Source organism: Prionailurus viverrinus, chromosome C2 (assembly GCF_022837055.1).
Source record: "Prionailurus viverrinus isolate Anna chromosome C2, UM_Priviv_1.0, whole genome shotgun sequence".
NCBI classification, from domain to species: Eukaryota; Metazoa; Chordata; class Mammalia; order Carnivora; family Felidae; genus Prionailurus; species Prionailurus viverrinus.
Genome location: NC_062569.1, coordinates 68,444,973 through 68,471,741, shown reverse-complemented (window position 1 = coordinate 68,471,741; position 26,769 = coordinate 68,444,973). Strand labels below are relative to the sequence as shown.

Below are 26,769 nucleotides of genomic sequence, written 5' to 3'. Positions count from 1 at the left end.
AAAAAGAGGTTAGAGAGGGAGAGAGCCAAACCATAACAGACTCTTAAAAACTGAGAACAAACTGAGGGTTGATGGGGGGTGGGAGGGAGTGGAGGGTGGGTAATGGGTATTGAGGCGGGCACCTTTTGGGATGAGCACTGGGTGTTGTATGGAAACCAATTTGACAATAAATTTCATATATCGAAAAAAAAATGTTAGGGTTAGATGTATGTGGTTCTTTCTGATGGGATAGCCAAAGCAATTTCATTTACAAGTACAGATTTGGATGAGTTCAGGCTAACAGATGTTGAAAAGTAGCAGAAGAATGTACAAGAACCTTCCAAAGAGGGTGGAAAGAGAAAATATTTTATCTTTGGATCATCTAGTTCCAAGGACATGCCCAGATCAAACTAGGCACATAAATGAATTAATGAATTAATGAATAAAGCCAACAGCCAGTTTATTTTAGGTGAGACTAGAGAAATCAGATGACAGTTTCCAAAGTTAAGTAGCTACAAGGTGAATTTTGAGTAATATTCTAAATATTAATATTATTACAAGTAATTTCACCCAGAATATATTTATACTTTTCAAGGATACACAGGATAGTCTTTAATTCTCTTATTTAGCATTATAGATGAATAAATTTATGTTCAAATAAAATGTTTTGAAATTTTCTGATTTTTGTTTTGCCATTTACTCATATGGTCTCCAATATTTAAATTTTCTTTTTAAAATTTCCTTATTCTATATTTGTCATCCGCCATCATAAATACCACCAACAGTATCACAATCATGGTTGGGGGTGGTGGTGGGAGAATTTCTTTTAAAAAAGTGGGGTACTAGTCTATGGATGTTTTATCAGACTATCTACTACTGTGAGTCAATTAAATGAATTGGGTGTTTCATCTACAAAAAAAGATGTGGGATCCTGGCGAACATCTATTGAAACATTTCCCTATAGAACTATAATATGTAAATTTAATTTAGCTCTATTAAACTAAGTAAAGAAAAACAAGTGAATTAATTTTACTATATTCACTTAACGTAGCACTATCGCTTCAACATGAAACCACATAAAAATTATTAATGTAATACTTTTTAATTCATTCTTTTTTTTTGTAGTAAATCATAAAATCATTTTGTACTTCTAATATCTCAACTTGGACTAACTATATTCTAAGCTATTAGTAGTCACAAGCTGCTAGTGATAACCACACTGAACAGCATAGATCTAGAGGTTCGGATTACATAATTGCAAACTAATTTTTACACGGAAGAGCTAATTATTTGAATTTTTAAAACTTTATTCATGATATGTTTGGTTCCTGTGAACAAATGAGTCAAACTTATTTCTACTTTATTGTATTGTTAGGCTTTATATAAATATTGGATAAGAGAGTAGAAAGCCAGACATGTTAAAAAGTGATTATTAAAAAAATATTCTTAAAGCTTTCATTTAAAATGAATATGTTACAACCTGAAATCTGAAATAACAGGTTGTTTCATAACATTCATGTAAGTCAAGCATTTGGGGTAAAAAACATGTGGTCTGTACATAGGTGTTTTTTTGAGTTATAAGACTGCTTGAAGCTAGCTCATCTTAACTTTTATTTAGCATTTTAATAACTAAAAACAAAAAGCAAAAAATAAAAAATAAAAAACAAATAAATGTCTTATAATCTAATGAGAAGAATTTAAAGTTGTCCTCCCACAGCTGGGAGCTCCCATCACATCATTTAAGAAAGAGGAAGGATAAATGACCACAATATCCAAACCTGAAGTAAAGGTATATGTTAGAGATGTTGACAGACCTTTAATTGTAGCAGCACAAAGTGTGCTGCAATGTGCACCATACATCATCGATAAATAGGAATTTAGGATGCAATTTTCTGCCTTGACCTTCAAGCTCCAACTGTGTTTTGATCATCACGAGTCCATAAATAATATAATTTACAATCTCTGCAGAGAGACTATGTGGACACAATAAACCACATATGTTACCAGGGGGAAAGGGAGATATATAGTTGGCCTCACAGCCTCAAATCCAGTCAACCTTAAGACAGAATTCGCTTATGTTAACACATCGCTTTTCAGTCAGTGTCAAGTAGCTAATGTTTATCCTCAGTTCTATTATTTATGATCTCATAATGCAGGTGCATTTCAGAGAAACTTAGATATCGGCCTAGTAAGTCTACAATATTTAGGTCTCGAAAGTCTCTTGGCAAACTTTTTCTGATTATCACTGTAAAATGATACCCTTGAACTACATGAAAAGTAAAAAAGTATCCTGTATGAGAAAGGGGAAGCTCAGCTAGAGATGATTATTTATGTATAGTAATATTGTTACTTTCTCTGCGATCATGCTTCTAAAACATAGCATTCAAGCTAAAATAAGCTATAATAGCATCTGGATGAATAAAAAACAGTCACAAAGCCCCACAGACTGCATATGAAGGGAGGTGAAGTAATACTGAGTAACTGAGGCAGTCACCAGCAGGTTCCAGCTGCTTGACACAATGACATCAATTAGAAGTCACTAATAAGCGCAGTGATACACAAAAGAAACCTCGAAAACCACTGAACTATTCACTCATTTTTCTAACATGTAGCAGATCATCTATAGTTATTTGGCCATTGGGGCAAATGACTAAACAGTCTTTGAGGGCTTTGTTATATTAGAAAAGAATGCAAAACGGCCATGACTTTCACTGAGCAAGAAAGTGCTGCATACTATTACCCACATCTATTTTGAGAAACAAACTGACACCTTTTAGAAAATTTTTCTGGATGGGCACCTGGGTGTCTCAATTAGTTAAGTGTCTGACTCTAGCTTTTGGCTCACATCATGATCTCACAGTTTGTAGGATTCTTTTTCTTTCCCTCTCTCTGCCCCTCCTCTCTCTCTCTCTCTCTCTCTCTCTCTCAAAATAAATAAATAAACTTTAAAAAAAAAAGAAAATTTTTCTGGAGAAATGCCCTTTCACACTTCTATTCCCATCTCTAACAGAGCAGTATACTAATTTGTAAGATCCTATTGAATTACTACCTCCGCGTGATGCCTGCCTAGATGCTACCCAGCTGAAGAAAACAAAAAACAAAATCTCTCATGCCTCTGAATAACTGCAACTCTGTTTCTTTCTTGGGATACATTATTTTTAACCTTATTTGACAGTTATTTTTAAAGAGATTTTGTATCTGTATTAGATTATAAGGATAGAGGAAATACTACTCTATCACAGAGGTTACAACAGCAAGAAGAGGGCACTATCCCTAGGGATATGGAAAGATTGGAATTATTAAATCTTAGAGGCTCAAAGGAAGTATCCTACAAAGTTGAAACAGGGGTCACTGCTCAGCTATTATTGATGTCTTTGAGCTCAGGGATGGGACCCTGTGAAAGTGGATCCAGGCATATGAGGAAGGGAGACTAGTCAGTTGGTGCTGGTATCACTGATGAGGATCATGAGATTGGCTTAGTTAATGTTGGAAAAAGTGCAAATGAGAGTTAACTGCTGCTACTCAAGTGAGCTAGAGTGGCCACGACATGAGAAGGAACTAAAAAGAAGAACAAAATGCAAACAGGAAGAAGCAGCTCTTCCTCTTCCAGGTTCCCATTTTCCCTTAGTGCCTCCCATTAGGGTCCACAGAGGAGAGTCAACTGGGCAAGCAGAGATGAGGTTTATAAAGTCCCAGCTTCAGATTCACAGCATTGTATACAGGGTGAGGTTGAAACGGAAAGTCTAAAACTTAAAACTGGCACATGTATGGAAACAAAGCTATTGTGTGTCTAATGCACACTCATATCCCTTACATTATCTTGTGTAACAGGCCGAATGGTGGCCCCAAAGATATACCCACATGGTAATCCCTGGGACCTGTATAAATGTTACCTTATTTGGAAAAAGTGTCTTTGCAGGGGTGATTACGTTAAGGACTTTGATGTAAGGAGATCATCCTGTATTATCTGGATGGGCCCTAAATCCAATCACAGATGTTCTTATAAAAGAGAGATGGAGAGATATTACATCGATACACGAAGAAGGAAAGAAGGCAATATGGAAACTGAAGTGGAGATTAGAGTGATATGGCCAAAAGCAAGGGAATCCTGGTAGCTACCAGAAACTGCAAGAGGCAAGGGATGCATTCTCCCTTAGAGTCTCTGGAGAGAGAGTGGCCCTACTCACACTTTGATCTGGCCTCCGCACCAGTGAGAACATAAATTTCTGCTGTTTTAAGCCTTGTTTCTGGTAATTTGTCAAGACAGCCAGAGGAAACTCTTAATAACTTAGTTTACACCTTATATATAAGAGATACTTCATACAATTTTATAAATAAACAAAATGATAACTATAAAACTTTTAATTTACTTACAGGAAGTTTCATGTATTTAAAAAATATATATATAGGGGCCACCTGGGTGGCTCAGTCAGTTAAGCACCTGAATTCGGCTCAAGTCATGATCTCATGGTTTGCCAGTTCGAGCCCCCCGTGTCAGATTCCTCTACTGTCAGCTAGAACCTGCTTCAGATCCTCTGTACTTTTTTCTCTCTGCCTCTCCCCTGCCTATGCTGTCTCTCTCTCTCTCTCTCTCTCTCAAAAATAAAATAAACATTAAATTTTTTTTAATTTACAAATATAAAATATCACTAGTGGCCTGAGAGCAATGAAATTTGACTAAATATAATCTAAATTGTATGCAAAATTAATCATTTAACAGTTGGAAGAAATCTGACTTTATGAATTATTAAGTCTTTCATTTGGGACTTAACAGAGATAAATATATAAAATAGAAGAGTAAACATTTCCTGAAATAAAATGAATCAAAGGTATTCATTCATCAACCTTCAGAAATTAGTCTAGAAAAAAATGTTTTGCTATGTTTTTAATTCTTAATTTCCAATGTCCAGAATGATTTTCTATTCATTTGTTTAATAATTCCAGTTTAGAAAGAAAAAAATGACACTACAATCAGCTTTTAGAAAATGTCTACTCTCTATTTTTTCCAAACTGTCTATTTAATTTCATAGCTAATAGTTAAGAAAAGGATTGAATTGGGAACATGGGGAATTTGCAACAACTTTCAGAGAGAGCAATCAACATTTGGTGCCTTTATTACTTTCTTTCCACCTAAACTTGTGTATCTGACAAGGCTACATTTTATTGGCCTTTTAATGATATTCTGTAAAATTAGATTGAGTTAGCATATCTTCCAAACTCCCTAGTGGAACATATGTAAGCTTTGATTAGAAAATGAGACCTACTATGATTAGCAATAAAAAAAAATTGGAGACAATTTAACTGGCACATTTGAGGGCTCTTCCTTCCAAAAATATTTGGCCATGTTTCCTCCTATTTTGCATTATGGTATAAAGAGCCAATTACTATTTGCATGTAATTATTTCTGGATGAGAAAGAGAAGACAAGGTAAAATTTTAGTCTACATTAGGATTAGCCAAATATCACCAGACAGATACAAACAGAATTTCTTCCTAATACTCCCATTTAAAGTGCTTACCAAAATTAATCTTACCTTATCACTCATATTATTTAAGCTGAAATCAGAAGAATCCCTATTAGAAAACAAAGAAATGCATTTGGTCCACATGACAGCTATTAAAATCCACTGCTCATGTGAGAAATCTGTAATTCTTGATCTCTCCCCTATCCTTTACCCTCACATCTAATCTATTACTAAGTTCTGTAGACTCAACCTCCAGAATGTTACAAATTCATCTTCTCTGTGTTTCTACTTCCATCAATATGAACCTTCAGTGATTAATTTTATGTGCCAACTTGGCTAGGCCATGCTGCCCAGTTGTTTGTTCAAACACAATCTATATGTTACTCTGAAGGCATTTTGTAGATGTGATTAACATTTACAATCAGTTAACTCTAAATTAAATCAGAATATTCTGGTAACATCGGTGGGCCTCATTCAATCAGTTGAAATCCTTAAGAGTAAAAACTGAGATTTCCTGAAAAACAAAAATGGAATTCTGCCTCAAGACTGTAATATAGAAGTCCTTCCTGAATTTTCAGCCTGCTCTACGAATGTCAGACTAAGACTGCAACATTAATTCTTCCCTGAGTTTCCAGACTGCTTGTCCTAAGGATTTTGGACTCACCAACCTCCACAATTGCATGAACCAATTCTTTAAAATCTATCATCTATCTATCTATTATCTATCTATCTATCTATCTATACATACATACATCCTATGGGTTCTATTTCTCTGGAGAAATATGACTGATACACTTAGGTCATTAAAATATCACATCATTTTTAATCTCTCCATTTCTTCCATTACCTCTATAATCCTGTTGCCACGTAGCTGACAGAAATAGGAAATAAATGGATAGATAAATAGACAAACCATCAGACAGAATTATGTTATCCTGTGCTTAAAATCAGATTTCAAATGCACTGAAGATAACATCTTAACCCCTCTTCCTGGCCTCTAGGCCCTTGTCTATTTCTTCAGTCTCAACCAAGTTGCTTGCCTCCAATCCACTTAGCTACTGAAGGAAACAACAAATCTTCCTTCCTTCCTTTTCCTCCCTCCCTCCTTCTCTTTCTTTCTTTCTTTCTTTCTTTATTCTTTTCTTTCTCTTTCTCTCCCTTACTTCTAGACACTTTTAAAGATTGTAATTACATATTTATTTGGTTTGTTGTCTGCTTATTCTGTTTCTTCCCACTAAAGGGTAAGGTCCCCAAGAGTAGGATTGATAGTTACATTTTTGAGCATGGTGTTCTTAGTAGTTCTGGCATGTGGTAGGCACTAAGGCTTTGCTGAGTTAATAAACAGAATCAGTAATAATGGAATTAGTATTTTATACCTCAATATGTATTTTTGAAGAAATTGCACCAATTTCTAATTCACAGATAAGAAAGTCAATGAAATTAACATGAGAATTCTACGAAATGCAGGAAGAAAAGCACATCACCCAACCCACAGGCATTAGCCATACAGCTGAGGTCTGAGTAGTGCAAAAGATTAACCATTTTTTTATGAGATAAAATATATTTTGTTTCTGCTTCTCTTTCTTGGTTTGAAATAGAATCATTTTATTCACTTCAACTTAAACTGTATCCTTCTTTTATTTTACTCCTATCTGTGAAGCTACTGCAGAAGTGGTCATTAATTTAGTTAAAAAAAAAACTCAGAATGGCCATAACCAGATTTATTGCTTACTAATTATGTCATTTACCATCTCTGGCAACTTTGGGGGAAAATTTATTTTTTCTGAACTTCAGAGTCCTTAACTGGCAAATGGGGAAAATATTCACCTGGATGAGTGATCAGAAAAATTATAGAGAGAGCACCAAAGAAAAAAATGGAATCTTCCATAAATGCCCTTGGCCAGTATGGTAGAGTAAAAGAGAAAGGGTTTTGAAACAAGAAAGCCCTAGGTAAAACTACCAGCTCCCACAATTATGATGTATGTTGTGAAGATTAGAGTTAAACACCAAATATATAGAATGTCCAATGTGACGTGATTAGAAAATATCTTTGGGTTCCTAATGTCTTCTTGGCAAGGAAACATATTACAAATTAAACAATTCCAATAAATGCCTGTGTGGGATATACCTGCACCTCCACCACCAGCACCAAGTGGAACACGAGGCAGATCCTAGTTCCTCTAAGATCCTGGAATACGGCATAAAAGACCAAGTTGGTTTTTCTGGAAAAAGTAGTCAACAAATGTTATGAAAACACAGAAAAAGATACACAACCTAATGATCATACGGGATTTGGAAGGCAGAAGTGAAACTGTACTCTTAAGCAAAATTTGCAGATAGACAGGCAGATGGCAGAAAGGAGAATCATGGGGTTTCTCAGAGAGCTCCTGGAAATTGCTTGCTTGACAGCTGCAGGTACCTGGTACTGTCACTGAAAGTTTTCTTTCCCTTCTGGTAGTTCTTAATTCCACGAATGTTAGCGAAAGCTTCCTTGACCTTTACAGCTCCAACACTTCCAATGAACATCTAAGCCTTTAATTCTTTCTATTGAAACTATTCCTACTTGGAATAGCTAGATTGCCTTCTAGTCTTCTTATTAAAACTTGTCTGATTAGAATAGATTGAAGGAAATACTAGAAAACCACCATATGTAATTTGAGCATTTGTTGTATTTTTTATTAGGATTATATCCATTACATACTAAATTGTATATTATAGTTAGCTCTAACTATTCCTAAATCTATTTCATCCTATTGTCCTTATAAATTTCCAAGTTGATGTCATTTCAGTATGGTTATAAATTCACAACGTTTTTTGTTATCCATGAGATGAAAATGTTATAGTTTTGTGACTTTAGTAAGCAGACTGAATAAACAGTGCAAAGTTGGTGGTTGGCAAATCATGAAGGCCCTTATGGCGACCGGAGAAGGAGGAACATTTGTACCCTTTTCCTCTTCAACTGGAGTAACTCTTGTAAGTTTTAATTTGAACAAAATATTACACTGGAGTGGGGTATGGGAATGAATGTGTGCTCTACAGAACCATGTCTTATCAGTTCTCTGTCCTTTCTATGTGTGCCATCTCAATGTGTTGTACCTGCTCCATAGCTGCGTGTGTGTGTGTGTGTGTGTGTGGTATAAAGATCTATTTTTCTAAGAATAAGTTATTGCTACTAATAATCTAGATATTGGCAAATACAATGATTTCTGGCATTTGCTCTACTAAACATATAGTCTATAACACAATCAAGTACTTTAGTTTCATTATGTAGCAAAATAAAATATTACATGCTTTAGTGGGTACAAAGAAAATACTGAGCATGATCCTTTCTCTTTTTAAAAGCTTTTTTTTTTTTAACATTTATTTATTTTTGGGACAGAGAGAGACAGAGCATGAACGGGGGAAGGGCAGAGAGAGAGGGAGACACAGAATCGGAAACAGGCTCCAGGCTCCGAGCCATCAGCCCAGAGCCCGACGCGGGGCTCGAACTCACAGACCGCGAGATCGTGACCTGGCTGAAGTCGGACGCTTAACCGACTGCGCCACCCAGGCGCCCCGATCCTTTCTCTTACTTCTCTTTGGATCATATTTAAGTCAACAAGATATTTAGAGACACGGAAACACTAAAATGTGTTACACTCATAGCTAAAATAAAGATAAAACATATAGTGATAAAAGGAGAGAGGAACAAGTGCTAAAGTATTTAACATGGTCTCACAGAGAACCTAAATTTTACTATTTTTCTTCCCTCATAGAAATAATTATTTCAATAATTATTTTTAAAGAAAATCAGAAGTTGATTCATATTAGTTTATAAATACTTACTCAACTAGTATTTTCATTCCCTTACAGATCTCCTGTTTATCTTCTCTGACTTACCCGATTAAAAGAATGACTCTCATGGAAGATCAGTGACTTTAGGATTAACCGATCAGTGACGCTTTTAGGTCTTAAGCCTACATCCCTAAATTCCCAGTCTAGTGATTCCTTCTCTATATGGTACTGTTAGGTATATAAAAACATTTCTCACCATGATATATGAGATTTAGTGGACAATTGTCCCTCTCCTTTTAACTGCACTCAAGATTTATGGAAACAGGAAAGGGTAGGCAATATTTTGGGACAAGGTAATGTTATTGATTCAGACAATAGGGTATATCTTTTTTTTTTTCAGAAGTAGGGATAGACTTGGTGCCTCACACATGTACTTTTGTGACCACTAGGGCTAGGAGATATAACTGTAAATGTACAATAAATGAAACTTAACAAGTCTTTATGAAAACTGAGTCTTTTAATTTCTGGCTATATTTGCATCAAAATATAAACAAATTTATTGGTTCTGTGCAAATTAGGAATAATTTGGATCAACATATGCAGCAATATCTAGTAGAAAGAATGTTGGTTTTAAAGAAACGATTCAAATTCCATTTCAATTCCCATTTCTGCTACATATTAACTTTTCCTAAATTTCAGTTCTCTTACTTGCATACAAGGGATAATGGATATTGACAATATCTAACAATATTGCAATATTGTTAGAAGTGTTATAGTAATACATAAAAATGTACAGCGTAGTGCTGGTACAAAGTAAACCTTTCTTGGTGGCACCTGTGTGGCTCAGTTGGCTTAGCGACTGACTTCAGCTCGGGTCACGATCTCACAGCTCTTGAGTTCGAGCCCTGCATCGGGCTCTGTGCTGACAGCTTGGAGCCTGGAGCCTGCTTCAGATTCTGTGTCTTCCTCTCTCTCTCTGCCCCTCCCCCACTCACATTCTGTCTCTGTCTTTCTCAAAAATAAATAAACATTTAAAAAAATTAAAAAAATAAAGTAAATCTTCCTCTATGAGGACTATTGTTATTATTCTTATTCATAACATTATTAAATACATTCTAAAACTACCACTCACTCTCAGATTGGCAATGTGTCTTGTTTTGCAAATAGGACATCAGTAATTTTTTTCTCCCCTTACATAGAAAGAAACCTCAAACCTGAGAAACATTTTTATAAAATGTGCACACATGAATTTCTATTTTGATCCTAGCAGATTGAGTTTCAGACCAATTAGCCTGATAAAGTGAATGTTGTCAATTGAAAATTTTTAAACAAGTGTTTCAATGTCTAATTAAATTGCAGTGAACATTATCTGTCAAAGTGGGATATGTTCTTTGTTTCAATATTAACAAAATGAACTATTAAAAAAAAGGGCTTGGATTGGAGTATATTAATTTTCTCTTTAATTTGGAAACTTTTTTGTTCCTTTTAGAAGGAGAAATTTTAAAAATATGTAAGGGGGACATAATTATAAAGCTAATGTATATGTTTATTCATAAAAGAGTAATAAAGAATGTATATAATGATCAGCATTATAAAGATTTTGTACATCAGCCAATTCTTCAATCCTCTTTTGGAAATTTTACATTGTGTGAATTATAAAACTCTTTATTCAGACATAGATTCTTTTGTGCAAGTGGCCGCTATTAAAAATATTTTAAAAGCATTATGGTAATTCTTAATCACTAGTTATTTTTTCATAGTCTAAAGAAATCAGAGGCATTGATGATAGAATTAATGACAAGAGAAACAATGGTAGGATTTTAGCTCCATTCAGACCACCCACACCTTGCTAAAAGAAATAGTACAACCCTAACAAAGTAGTTATTATCCCAATCAAACACTGAACATGAGGTTCTATTAGTACATATATAGCTAACTCTAATTAAAACACCATGAAAACTGTATAATGAAATCACTTTATTATGAAATGTGTTGGGGGGCAGGGGGAGGGTTGGACTTCAATCTCTTAAAATTCTTAAAATCAAATGCATGTCCAGAATACATAGCTGGAAACCTGATCATAGGGTATCTGGGAAGTGTGTTTTTTAATAGTTCTGTCTAATATCATTGCTTGCCTAAGTGTAAACTAGTTCTAACATCTTTCAAAAGCAAAGTTGTGGGAGCTTATATGTTTGAAAAGTACTTTTAATGGATTGCTTGCTTTGTTTATCCTCGGCTCAAGGCAGAAGCATCCTGACATTTACACTGCTATTTTCCTGCTTTCAAGGATGCTAACAAAAAATTGTCTTGGCTTAGATTAGCTTGAAATTGTCCTCTGAACTTCTTCCAGGCCATTCCAACTATCTTGAAAAGGAATTCCTTTTTTATGTACCTGCTCCTACAGGTTTTATAAAGACACAAAGCCAGGGGCACCTGGGTGGCTTAGTCAGTTAAGCCTCAGACTTCAGCTCAGGCCGTGATCTCACGGTTTGTGGGTTCCAACCCTGTGTTGGGCTCTGAGCTGACAGCTCAGAGCCTGGAGCCTGCTTTGGATTCTGTGTCTCCCTCTCTCTGTCTCCCCCTCCCACACTCACACTCTGTGTCTCTCTCAAAAATAAATACACATTAAAGAAAATTTTAAAAAAAGTTTTAAATAAGGACACAAAGCCACACACATGTACAAGCACATACACACACTATCTCTCAGCTTACAAATAGGTAGTGTTCGCCAAACTCCTGATTAAGGCCATTGTTTGGAATTAATGTGTATCTTCCCAAAGAAATAATATTATAAATGTAGGTGCTTACATAGCACCCAACAGGCTACTTAACCATGATATAGCTGAAATACCACACATTTAGAAAGAACAATGAGACAATATTACAGTATAACCAGTAGTTTTGTTTTAAGTATAATAATTAGCCTTTATTTTGAATGATGGTGCTTGAGGATGTTCACTTTCCTAGAGCTCCGTTTCTGCAAAGCCGCCAGCATTAAACATTGGCTCATACTTGTTTCTTTCTCAGTTCCCCACACCCTCAAATCAAAACCACTGCAATACAAATGCAATGGGTGGGGGCGCCTGGGTGGCTCGGTTAAGCGTCCGACTTCAGCTCAGGTCACGATCTCGCGGTTGGTGAGTTCGAGCCCCAGGTCGGGCTCTGGGGTGACAGCTCAGAGCCTCGGAGCCTGCTTCCGATTCTGTGTCTCCCTCTCTCTCTGCCCCTCCCCCGTTCATGCTCTGTCTCTCTCTGTCTCAAAAATAAATAAAAACATTTTTAAAAATTAAAAAAAAATCACCCTATAATCCCATAAAACCACAGTTAACAGTACAGCAATGCACATGTCTGTCCATCTATATGTATGTATGCATATCTTATAATGGGGAAGGAGGGAAACCCTTATTAGCTTTCGCTGTTTAACTGCTGACTCTTTAAATATGTAGAGGCTAAACACGGGATTTTATCCAGATAACCTATTCCAGGATATGAATGGGAGGTCATGCTAATATATTTCACATCTATACATTGCAGTTGCCTATTAATAGAAAACCTTTGCCAATCATATTTTTGCTGAGAGCAATTTTAACATCCCATGGTTTTCTATTGGTACACTAAAAGTTTAAAATCAAAGAACTTCCTATGTCCATGCAGCTTTGTACAGTCACTTAAAATAAAGGAGGCAGCACTAGTTAGTGCTTTCCTATTTTGAAGACTCTTCAGCCTGGTACAGGGGCAAGTGAAGAAAGGAGGTATAGGGGCAGAATGGCAGCCTTAAGAAGTAATGCCCTTTAAGGATTCCAAAAATTTGTGACAAGGCCAAAATCTGGGGAAGATTTTCTAAAATAAGTGAGAGGGGTGCCTGGGTGGCTCAGTTGGTTAAGCGTCTGACTTCAGCTCAGGTCATGATCTCACAGTTGGTGGGTTCGAGACCTGCGTCAGGCTCTGTGCTGACAGCTGAGAGCCTGGAGCTTGCTTCCGATTCTGTGTCTCCCTCTCTCTCTGCCCCTCTCCCACTCATGCTCTGTTTGTCTCTGTCTCAAAAATAAATAAACATTAAAAAAATTAAAGTAAGTGAGAAAGAATGCATATTCTATAAGATATTAAATTTCAAGCATGAAATAGCTGGTGCCAAATCTAAAAAAATGGTTCAAATTTCAATACTGGAAAGGGAGCATCTGCCCCCAAAAGACTTATGCCTATAATAGTGGTTCCTGAACACATAAAGACTGTGGCTTGAAAGAAGGCTTTCCTACTGGAAAAGGTTTGTCATTTAGAGTGTGTCCACATTTATTTTGGAAGCTAACACTATTCAAATGCCATATTCACTCTTTTCAAAAACTGTATGTTTAATTCCATCCCCTCCCAAGATTTTTATTTTCTGCGGGATCTTACAATCCCTCAATATGCAAGCTTTTAGCAAATGTTTAAGGGAAAGGACTATACAATAAAAATTAAAAATGAAAGAAATCTTTTCACTGTAGTGTCCCTGGGGAAAGAGAACATGTGTTACTGAATTTTTAAATACTTATCCTTTGGTTAAGAGAGATAGGAGGAAGACGTTTTGGAATCCAGAACACTATCAAAATGGGAAGAAAAACCAGCAGAATGTTATAAAAGTTATAATATTTGTATAACATTCTATATTTTGCAAATTATCTTCTCACATTTTATTTTCATTTCATCTAATTTAATCCTAGTATTTTATCTAAATTTATCCCAATATTAATAGTCCTTTGAGGTTTTCTATTTTTGTTGAGAAACTGACCTTGAGACTTCCTAAAACAAATTTTCCTATTCAAAGCCCTTCCTACTTTTATAAATACTAATTTTTTTATAAATTCCAAACAATATCATTGTTGTGTGGTGTTCTTAGTTCTGAAAGCTATTCTGTGAAAAGTGAGCTGCTGATAGTAAAAGGCAGTATTAAAGTATATTGTATGGCAAAAGAGGAAAGGCAATTCAATGGAGAAAGGATAGACTTTTCAACAAATTGTGCTGGAACTACTGGACCTCCACATGCAAAAATAACATATCTGGGTATAGACCCTGCACTCTTCACAAAAACTAACTCAAAATTGATCATGATCTTCCGTAAAATGTAAAACTACGAAACTCTTAGAAGACAACATAGGAGAAAATCTGGATGACCTTGGGTCTGATGACGCATTTTTAGATACAACACCAAAAGCACAATCCATGAAAGAAAAATTGATAAATTAGATTTCATTAAAATTAAAACTTCTGCTTCACAGGAGAGGCTGATAAAAGAATAAGAAGACAGGCCACAATCTGGGGGGATATACTGCAATATACATATCTGATCAAGGACTTGTATCCAAAATATAAAAAGAACTCTTAAAACTCAACAATAAGAAGACAAATAACTTAAAAGGTAGGCAAAAGATTTGATAAGGCACTTTACCAAAGAAGATACACAGATGGAAAATAAGCATATGAAAAAATGCTCGAGGTCATATGTCCATAGAAAATTGCAATTAAAACAATGAGATACCAATACTCATCTATTAGAATGGCTAAAAACCACAATACTGACAACAAATGCTGGTGGAGCAACCAAAATCACATTCATTGCTAAGGGGAAGGCAAAATGGTACACTCACTTTGGAAAACAGTTTGGCAAATTGTTATAAAGCTAAACATAAGCTTACCATATGACCTAGCAATTCTGCTCCTTGGCATTTACCAAAATGAGTTGAAAGCGTACATTCACACAAAATCTGCACATGAATACATATAGCAGCTTTATTCATAATTGCCAAAATTTGAAAGAAACCAAGTGACCTTCAACAGGTGAATAGATAAGCAAACTGTGGTGTATCCATACAATGAAACATTATCCAGTGATAAAAAATAAATTAATATGGAAAAGACTCAAATTCATATTGTTAAGTGAAAAAGCTAATCTGAAAAGGTTACATACTGTATGATCAACAATAAGGACATTCTGGAAGAGGCAAAACTGTGGAGACATGAAAAAGACCAGTGGTTGCCAGAGGCTCGGGGAGGAGGGAGTGAGAGATAAACAGGTAGAACATGTATTTTTAGGGTAGTAATGATTCTGTATGATACAATAATGTGGAAACACATCATTATACACTTGATCAAAACCCATAAAAATTAAAATACAAAGAGTAAACCCTAACATAGACTATGAACTTTAGTTAGTACTAATGCAACAAACGTACCACATGAGAGCAAGATATTAATTATAAGGAAAACTGTACCTTGTGGGTGAGAAGGGAACTGTGTGTGTGTGGGTGGGTGTATGTGTGTGTGTGAGAAGTGTATGAAAACTGTACTTTCTGCTCAGTTTTTCTCTAAATCTAAAACTGTTCTAAAAAGGACTATCATTTTTGGGGGGTGGGGGTGGGGAGATATATTGTATTAGAGAATGAATTGCTTCACTGGGTCAGACTACTTACTCTGCCTTTGGAGAGTAGTAACTACAGGGAGTTAAAAAGAATCCAACAACCAAACAGATGCCACTAACTCCCATCTCCAGACAATGCCAGTTCCCAGGAGTAGTGGAGCAGTAAAGGAAGTCGTAGTAAAGGAAGAGGAGAGATGAAAGATTCAGAATTTTTAAGGAAATGCATAACGCTTTCCCTATTTAGGGGCAATGAGTCAAATTTTACATTGTGGGATTTTGATAGTAGATTTTTGAGATGCTTTGTGGTTTGTAATGTACTTTTACTTACATGGTCCCTGATCATATATATTGTTTCATCTGCTCCCCACTGCCTACTAAGCTCCAAATCTCTGGTGCACTTTGCAGCTTTTCATTTCGCCATCGCAGTCTATCACTGTATTGTTTCCTGCTTCCCTCCCTCAACATTAGAAGAATTCGCCTTGATTACAGAGGTGAGGCTTAATAATGTGAGTATCCATTGAATCAGATTCTTAGAGCTCACAGGGGCTTTTGAAATTATGATTATCAACCAATGATCATATAATTGCCCTAAGACCTCAGATACTGAGCGTCTGAACTAACTGGCTGGAGACACGGATGGAGAGGAGACATGGACACCGCTCATTCATGCTTCATCTGGCTAGGCCCAGGGGAATCCTAAACAACAACGTGAAGTAAGATTCTCAAAGCCACTCAGTCCCTAAATTCATTAATTCTTCCTTTATTTTTATTTTTTTTAATTAAAAAATTTTTTTTAATGTTTATTTATTTTTGAGACAGAGAGAGACAGCATGAACGGGGGAGGGTCAGAGAGAGAGGGAGACACAGAGTTGGAAGCAGGCTCGAGGCTCTTAGCTGTCAGCACAGAGCCTGACGCGGGGCTTGAACCCACGGACTGTGAGATCATGACCCAAGCCGAAGTCAGATGCTCAACCCACTGAGCCACCCAGGTGCCCCATTAATTTTTCCTTTAACACCATCTCCTAAATCACTCCTTTGCTCTTCATTCCTGATAGCGATATGCCAAATCGGGTTCTCATCACACCATGCTGTTCTTACACCCAGAATCTTCCTGAAGGTTTCTGTTCTCTTCCAGCTCCAGGGCACCTTCTCTGGAGCACCAGAGAAGTCTTCCTAATGATGCAGATTTCTTCATGGCCATTTTTGTGTAAAAAATAAAATTCGAACCTCTCAACAGAAAATTCAAAGTACTCCACAAGTTGATTCCTTAATACCTCTCCATAATTATGATCCTAATAGCCATTGAAACTATCCCACTTCTTGTTCTCTACTCCCCAGTACACAATGCACAGCCTCTCCTTTGTGTCTTTCTTCACACCACCCTCTCTTAGAAACTCCCCCTTTCTTAGTCAGTTTGGGCTGCTATAACAGAATGTTACATACTAGGTGGCTTATAAACAACACAAAATTATTTCTTACAGTTCTGGAGGATGGGAGGTATAAGATCAAAGTCCCGACAGTTGTGGCATCTGGTGAGGGTCCACTTCCAGGTCCACAGATATTCTGTTCTCACAAGGCAGAAAATGGCAAGGGAGCTCTGTGGAGTCTTTTATAAGGGCACTAATCCCTCATGACTTAGTCACCTCCCAAAGGTCCCACCACTGAATATCATCCCACTGAGGATCAGGCTTCAACATATAAATTTTGGGGGAACAAAAACATTCAGTCTATAGCCCTCCCTAATTTAATGGGCATCCTACAATTCCCTTAAAGCCCAGATAAATTTCCATCTTCCCCTAAAAAGTCTTTCTTGTCCACCACAAGATAATTTCTCTCTTCACTGAACCCTAACAGCACTTCTTGCCTGTAGTATTCATTGGGAAATTTGCATAAGTAGGCTCCAATTTTTTTGATTTATGATGTAGATAGTTTACCTCTTGACTCAAACTCCTTAAAGGTAAGGATCTTACATTGCCAGCTTCTAGCAGTATGCTTGCATAGAGAAATGTTCATTGAGCGTTTATTTATGAGAAAAACAACAAGTTTTACATGCAACATTGTAGGATTTCAAAATCTCTGAATCTTTTGATACCAAACTATGGAGAAAATTGCTTCACATATTCCAAAAATAACGTTTCAGTGTTTAGCGATATTTTGGTGGAGGCAGTATCCTTTGGGACATGATCCAAATTCCAAATGAAATATTTAGCTTTATACAATGAACTTCTGTCAACAACTTTCTTAAAAAGCAAATTACTTTTGACTTCCTCCTTATATATTTGATGAGATTGTCATAACACCATCAGGTTTAAGAGTGAGATTCTTCCGTGAATAATATCTCTAAAGGTTATTTAACATTAGACAAAATGAACCCTGCTCACCAAATGTTCTTTTATACAATGTAATTGACAATTTTATCTTTACTCCATATGGCTATCATTTTAATCAATTTTTCCATTTTCTTAAACTGCATATGATGTTATCACACTGATTTTTTTACTTTGAACATTTTCTTGGCCATAAAGGAACAGCTTACAAGGATTGAGAGTAGAAATTTTGTTGTAATTTTAAAATTTTTCCTTCAAGAATATTTAGAAATGTGAATTCTCTACCAAGAGAAAACATGAAGTAGGATGATGTTATATATTTCAGAAATGAAGTAAAAATGCATGACATCTTTGGATAAAGGTAAGTCAGATAACTCAAATCAAGGATATCTATTTGCATCTATCTATTGTAATCCGTTTGTTGTTGGCATATTAATGGATCAATGGAGCCAAAGGGAATTATGGCATACATGTATTTCTTTAATAATTGCAGTAATAGTTTAAAATAATGCCAAAATACTGAACCACAAGCTTTCAAGTCTAAAGTTTCTTACATGAGTTAGAACATGAACATAATCAACATTTTGAGGCTTGCACACTGGGATACAGGTATGCTATAATATCACTATCTTAATCACTTTCTTAATCATTTTTATTATTTAAGGGGTAATACAAAGTTCTCTGGAAAGATATCCCAGACCATAGGGGTCTTCAATATTGAGTGCAAGTGCCAAGAAAGGCAAATAGTGAAAGAGTCTACTATATCATAATATATAAAACTATATTCTTAATGTAGGATTTTTATTAATTTCTGAATTTTTCATAAATTTAAACTGAGGGAAATTTGTATATTCTAAAAATACAATGTGCCTATTCTGATTAAGACTTTTTAATAATGCTGAATTTAATAATGTGGTTTAATTGTTTCTTTAGCAGTTATTATATCTACCATAAGCTATATTTTATTTAGTTACCTTGTTCATTCTGTTTCCCTATCCCTACCTCGGGAATGTAACCTCATCAGAGCCAGTGTTATTAACCTCAGGCAACTGCTATGTCTCTGGTGCTTACAAATATTCATTGTAATAAATTAACATTGTCCACAGTCTTAGAATACACAATCATAATGTTAGCAGAAATGATATAAGGATTTTAAATGAGAATTTAAGTTTAAAATCATGAAGGGAAATCACCAAATATCAGAAGTAGGAAAGGTTTCTTATTTTAAACAGGTCTCATTCCACTATCTCATTTTATAGATGTAGAAATTGAGATGCAGAGAGATCAAGTGTTTGTCAGATCACAGAATTTTGGTAGTAAAGGGCACCTTAAATCTTGTATAGTGGAAATACTCATGTTCTTAAAGTTACCTAGCCTATGCTTTAATACCTGCAGTGATAGGGATTTCACTACCCTATAAAAGCATCACATTTAGTGTTTTAAGAACACTACTTTTCAGAAATTTCTTTCTTATATGTAATTAAGATTTGTACTCCTATGTTTCAGTTCTCTAGTCTTAGTTATGTCCTTTGGTCATGTAGAATATGTATAGTCCAGGGTATTTTTAATTTATATTTATTTGTATATTATATATATATATATATATATATATATATATATATGTGTGTGTGTGTGTGTATAATGTGTGTGTGTGTATAGTTATATACATATACAAACACACACACACAAACATAAATTGATATAGTGCAAAAGTATAAATTTGAAGTCTTTTATTAATGAGTGTTCTGGGCCAAATATTTTTTCTGCCCCACTATTCCTCCAACACTTCTTTGTTTCTTGCCTTTTCTCACATACTCACATAAACACATACACACACACACACACACACACATATATTAAATTGTTATAGACATACACACATCATATATGCATCTATTACACAGAAAGGTGTGTGTATTTATATTTTATGTCTTGTAGAAAAGTCAAAAACTTAATTAAGTGTGTAGGGGTGCCTGGGTGGCTCAGTTAAGCATCTGACTTCTTGATTTTGGCTTAGGTCATGATCTCACAGTTTGTGGGTTTGAGTTCCAGGTCAGGCTCTGCACTGGAAAACTCCATTTTCCCTCTAAAAGCCAAAATTGAATCACCCTTCCATATCAAAATTTGTTTATTAAAATATTCACTAAAATTGTTAAAATGTTTCTAGGAATCATTCTATTGTGACCTCTAACCAATATCTCTGGTCCCCTGGCTGTTTCAAGATCCATCTGAATCCCACTCTTCCCTGAATATTAAACTTATATATCTTTCTCTTAACAGGTAGCTTCTAAAATTAAACACAATACTCAAGATATGGTCTTACTAGGAAGAATACTATAAGCTTATCTTCTGATTCATTCAAAACATTTATTTTTCCCAACACAACCTATAATTCCATTTGGTTTTATAATAGCCATATCATATCTGACTCATACTGAGCTTAATGTCAAAAAAATTCTTAGTCATTTTCTATGTGATACTGCTGAACCAATCTCCTTTATTCTATGCTCATACAGTCGAAACGTTATTTGGGGGAGAATGGTCCTGAAATTGCACATATGATAATTACTCATATAACTACATATAATAACTACATTAAAAAATAGTGTCAGTTCACAGAAGGTACATGTTCTGAAAGTTAAACAAAAATTTAATTGAGGGGCATAAACATATAGATGATAAACACATATCTTACCTATAAAAACCTGGTGGCACTTGCTCTACCAGGAAGCTTTTCTCCATGTCTTGGAGTATGTCATTCAGCATTCGGACACGGATTGGAATTCTCTCCTTGGGATCATTAGCAGGACGCATCTCATCTGACTGGAAGAGTTCAGCACTCTCCCGCAGGCGTGACGCCAAGGCTAGCAGTTGATGAGTGTAGGGTTGATCACCTGGTGAAAATAAATGAGTCCATCTCAGAAGAGACATCCTCAAAGGAGCAAAATAAGCACTTTGCAATCATGATGTCAAAAAGGAAGATTCAACATCAGTTAAACTTTTATAATGTATTAATTCCACCAAAAATATTATGTCTAAACATTATATTCTATGAAGAGTATTAAATTTACTGCTACCATTACTATTACTAATAATAATTACTACTATTGGGACACCTAGGTGGCTCAGTTGGTTAAGAATCCAACTCTTGGTTTTAGCTCAAGCCATGATCTCACGGATTTGTGGGATAGAGCCCACATCAGACTCTGTGCTGATAGCACACAGCCTGCTTGGGATTTTCTCCCTCTCTCTCTGCCCCTCTCCACCTCTCTCACAAAATAAATATATAAACTTAAAAAAATAATAATTACTACTAACAATAATACTAGTGAATAGGTATTGGTTATTGAGAGACAGCTACTATGTTCCAGGCATGATATTGAGCACTTGACATATTTATCTCATTTAATATTCACCAAAGTTTGCATTGTCATGTCTATTTCATGGAAGCTGAGAGTTAATTCAAACAAGCAAATTGTCCTAGTTCATTAAGCACGTAAATGACAGGCCAGAATTAGAAGCCTGATCTTTCTGACTCAAACATTCATGCTCTTCATGTAGTATTCTATATTTCTGGGGGAAAAGTGATTTTTAAAAAAAGTTATCTCTTCTGAGAACAAGAGATATGTTCCTGTATATTGTTATGCATCTATGGGCTCTTTTTGCTTTTCTAAAAGTTTCCTGTAATTTGAAGTTGAAATACATCTTTGATTTGAAAATACTATCCTATGTAGTATTTGTCTTGTTTTGCTTGGGGGATGATTTTTGTTTTTTGTAGTTTGTTTCTATTTGTGTAATTTACTGGAAGTCATTTTGATATGAATGGTGTCACTAAACACAGGACATTCCTTTAACTAAGAGTGAGACAGAATTTGTATAGTGATAATGGCCACCAGACCCTGGAGCCAGACTACCTGAGTTCAAATCCCTGCTATACCACTTAGTAGCTATGTGATGTTGGGGTAAGTTACTGAGCCTCAGCATCCTAATGTATAAAATGAACAAAATAAACATCTGCTTCATAGATTTTTTATGAAGGTTAAATGATTAATACTTATAAATTGTTATAAAAATATTCTTCTATAGGTAAGCATTTCCCAGCTGATGTGACTTAACATCTTGTTTAAAAAGCATTCCTTTATTGTACCATGAGAAGTGCATTTTCTTCTCATCTTCTTCCTGATATTCCCCACCATTTGAGTCAGTCTCTGGGTGAGGCAACAGTTAGTGGTGGTGTTAGTTCTCAGGAGACTCCAGCAAGGTCAGAAACTCAATACAGAGAATTATGTCATGTCAAGGTGATGAAATGAACATGGACCTGATAAATTGAAACTGGCTGTCCTGAGAGCATGGCATTGAGATAAGCAGATGGAGAGATGAAGAGGCCATATGGGACTTTCACTTGGGAAAATTTCAGGCAAAAGGGAAAGATCACAAAGGGACTCTTTCCAAGTGAAGTTCAAGTGTTACCAGCTCCCCAAACACCTGGTCTTCATGAAAATGAAGATTCCTACACCTGCTAAATCTCTCTAGGAGTAGAGCTAGGAATCTCCATGCTACCCAGATTATTACACACATTTTAAAGTTTAAGAAGTACTGTAGAGAGGTGATGTGGTAAGAAAAGAAAAACTAAGTTAGAATTATAGCTTGATATATAAAATATGTCTGTCATAGAATTACCAACCCAATACAGTGATCTTTGTTGTCTTTCACCTTCATTTGATGGGGACTATTTCATATGCTAATTTCTTTAGAGGAGAGCATGGTTCTTACACTCAGCAATTATTTACTAAATAAATAAGGGAGATTAAATAACGTACTTTTGGAAAAAAATCCAGTAACAAAAGAAAATTCTGTAGAGATAAGTTGTTTTCATGAGAGCTATAAAATATAGCCACATTTATAAACTTTCTGTTCACTGAAATTAACAACATGAATAAACTCATTTGTAGGAGTTCACAGGTTTTGGCATTTGGATGTTTTCAAAGTACATTATATACTCATTAATTATCTTATTTGATATCACAAGAAAACTTGAGGTTGTGAGAGGAGAAAGTTTTGCTCAGTGAGGACATTTAGCACCCTAAATCACAATTATAAAAATAATGCCATTTTATAAAGATACTATTTATCCTAAAATATGATGGTTCACTGAAGTTAATGTATGGTGAACTTACAGGAAATATCTTTGAACAGGGAAAAAAAATAAGATGAAAAAAGCACATTTAGATTACATTGGAATTGAAAGACTGAACAACAGAAAAAACAAGTTCAACATCCTTGAGAGTCTTCCATTTAAGAAAGAAAAATCTGTTCTGATCTAACATACACTACAGAATTGAAGACATTACTACTGAATCAAGGGAGACAAATTGTACCATTCTACCTTATTTAGCTTTAAATGAATTTATCTTTCTTAGTGGTGAGGATGTAGAGAACTGACAGCTTTAAGAACTTTCTTGTTCCAGAAAGAACCCTGATAGTGGAAACCTGCCATCTACACCACACCCTATATATCACTTCAAGGGTATAAGGTTACAAATTGAAAAGAAGCTTTATTTTCAATGTTCACTCAATCATTTGTATACATAACTGATTCCTAATAGCCATTTTAATGCCAATTAGAACTTGTCTATTTAAATAAGAAAGTAATACCACCAAATCGAAGTCAGCTGTGACCCCACATATTCCTGTTAGAATGTCAGCTCTGTGAAGGAAGAGATTATTGTCTAATAGTTTTGTTCACTACCATTAACTCAGACAAAAACTATGTCTGGCATAGCATGAATTATCTACTGATCACAGCATCATAATATCTGTAATATTTTTATCCTTATCTGCCTTGTCTCTCTCCTTTCTTTGACTGAAAAGAACCCCGCATGATGTTTTATCTCTTTGTATCTCCAGATGCTAGCACAATACCTGAGATATGGTAGTCATTTATTAAAAATTTTGTTGAGAGAATTTTGAATTATAAGATAATGTTTAGAGATATTTCCTGAATAATGCTTAAAAAGTCACTTAGGGAAATGTTTCGCATATAATGAGCATCAACTAATGTTGCTAAAAATCAATAAGAGTTGCAAAGGAAAAGAAAAGAAGCTATTTTAGGGTAATGATAACTTAAATTAAACTAAATTGAATTAAAATATGGCCTGCCAATAACCCATAAAAACTAAGAATATATGTATAAAACTTCATTTAAGGCACAGTGAATGTCAGAGAGGAGAGGACTAATTGAAGCTCTTCAGAGCTCAGGTTTAATAAGTAGTAAGTCCATTTGACCAAAGAAAATGAACTGGGAGTTAGAGATTTCTCTTAGAGAAAGTTAATACAATTATTTTGAAGCTTTATGCGCATGGAGTCTCAAGACCAAGGTCTTGGTATCAAAAACCAGGTAAGAGCCTCATCTACTTAATTACTATCAATGTAAGTTTGAATAGATTACTTAATATTACTGTCTTTTAGCTTCCTTGGGGGAAAATGCAGAAATGGTCATTTCACTCTCCAAGCATATAAATAACTATATAAATGGAAGTTACTATTATCAGAGTACACAATCTTAAGTATAAATTACTACCAATGCATTTTTTAAAGACATGCCCCAAAATACCATAACTAATGATTTTATTCTCAGAGATGCTACTTTTCACTTTCTCAAATTTTCTCCACACTGTATAACACTCCTCCTTGCATACACATCTATAAAGATTTGCAATGTTATTTTGTGGTGCCTATTAATCTGGAGCCATTTTTTTTCTTTCCATGAGCTGGATCTCAAACTTCTGAATAACAAGGAAAGAGATAATGTAAAGGATAAAGGAATAGGGGCGCCTGGGTGGCTCAGTCCGTAAAGCATCAGACTTTGACTCAGGTCATGATCTCACTGTTTGTGAGTTGGAGCCCTGCGTCGGGCTCCTTGCTGTCAGCACAGAGCCCACTTTGGTCTTCTGTTACCCACTCTCTGTCTCTCCCCCACTCCTGCTCATGCTATCTCTCTCTCTCAAAAATACATAAAAACATAAAAAAAAAGGGTAAAGGAATTAAACAGCCAACCTTCAAAATGATCCTTTTACATATTTGCTTCTGTTGAAAAGCCAACCATTAAGTTTTTTATAGCATAGAACATATCAATTTGTGATGAATATTGAAAATCAACCTTAATATAATACAAAATAATGGAGACTGCTTAGGCAAATTATCTTGATATTATTCAAGAAACAATTGAAATGTACTTCTAAATTTCAAACAGAAACAATGCATTTTTCCTCTGTCTCAAAGTAAAATACAAATGTATTTTCAGAAAATAACTTACTGAGTCCCATTTTGTGTTCTGTCCTATAAGTACTGGGAGAAAGGGAAAGACATAAGGTTAAATCACTAACCTTAATAGATTCCTAATCTAGTTAGAAATAATCCACAAATGAAGAATAAATAAGGATCAAATAAAATAAATCCTCATGAGGATAACTGAAGAGCTTATTGTATACAAAAATATTCTAAGTAAATCCAGGGGAGAAGTGAAACTTGAGAGACAGAAATTTCCCAGAAATCAAGGTCATCTAAAATGGAACTCTTGGAAGTTCTGGGACTCTCCCTATATTAAAGCTGTTGAGGGTGTTCCATCCGTAAACAAAAATATTAATTGCTACTAATTAATCCCTTCCTATTCCCCCAGTCCTCAGCCTTCTGGAAGATGAATCTATCTCTAACTTCAACCTTTTCATTTTTCCATCTTGCTATACAAAGAACAGAGCTGGATATTATAAGCAGTAGTGATATTAATTGGAGAGGAGAGAAGAAGGTGGGAGGGAGAGAGGGAAGGAAGGAGGAAGTACAAGTCAGTGGATACTGAGACATTATTGAGATCTACGGAGGCCAGTTCAGGACAGGCTCTAGAACACACTGAAGGAAACATATTCCCACTCCTGCCTTTTAGCCAATCATCACATTGTAGCATTCTCCCCTTCAAGCCATCTGGGAAGCAGCGTGGTATAGTGAAAAGGGCTGGGTCTTTGGAATCTGACAGAGCCATATTCAAGCCCTAAACCAACCACTTAAAGGTACACACCTAAGTAAGACACAACCCCTCCACCCCTTGCCCTCCACACAGTTTCTTAATCTCTAAATTGCTCTTAACAATATCCAGTTCAGCTCATGTGGCTAGAGTAAGGTTAAATGTCACAATGGACATAAGACACTTAGCACATTACCCGGGGCTTTGTGGCGTGACCTCTAAAGTGCACACGGTGTCCTCAGAAAACTTGTTCCTCCTGAGGACCATTGGTACAGGATGCTAAAACACCTTCTAACAGATCAGAAGCTTACAGGCACTTCATACACGTCTTTTCCATAAGGTCTCTTAGACTTCTGGATTGCCCCACTGAATCTGTGTGTTCTATCCTGCCAGAACCTGGAAAATGCACTAACTACCTCTTCTCCCACTTCATATCTTGATGAGTTTCATCTTGGCATAAACTCAGATGTGTTAAGTCTGTTCTACAACCTCCTGCACAAATATATAGCTGTCTTATTTTAAAGAATGATTTTACTACTTACTATTGTGGCCTCTCTTCAGAGTTTTATGCTCCAAAAAAGTTTTAAATTTTTATTTCCATTTTTCTATCTTTTGGTTGTATTTTGTGACTGTATTTTTAAAGACTCACACAGTTTCATCTTAAATTAAGAGTGAAATGTACTGGTCATACTCTAAAACTACATTTTTATATCAAACAAACATAGCTTTTTACTATGTATTTCACAGAACCTATTCTTCTATGGATGAGCTTATGACAGTTTTAAAGGTGCTAATAATTGCACAATCATGGCTT

The 26,769-nt window shown here is 35.5% G+C and overlaps 1 protein-coding gene across 11 annotated transcripts in view; it reads right to left on the bottom strand.

Annotated features, from left to right (window-relative positions):
- The window catches only part of NAALADL2 (N-acetylated alpha-linked acidic dipeptidase like 2), a 1,352,594-nt gene that overhangs the window by 26,715 nt on the left and 1,299,110 nt on the right, over window positions 1-26,769 (bottom strand). For all 11 annotated transcript variants that reach the window (XM_047875457.1, XM_047875456.1, XM_047875458.1 and 8 more), the window contains one exon: window positions 20,634-20,832. In XM_047875457.1, the coding sequence (XP_047731413.1) occupies window positions 20,634-20,832 (199 nt within the window). The remainder of the gene's footprint in view (window positions 1-20,633; window positions 20,833-26,769) is intronic.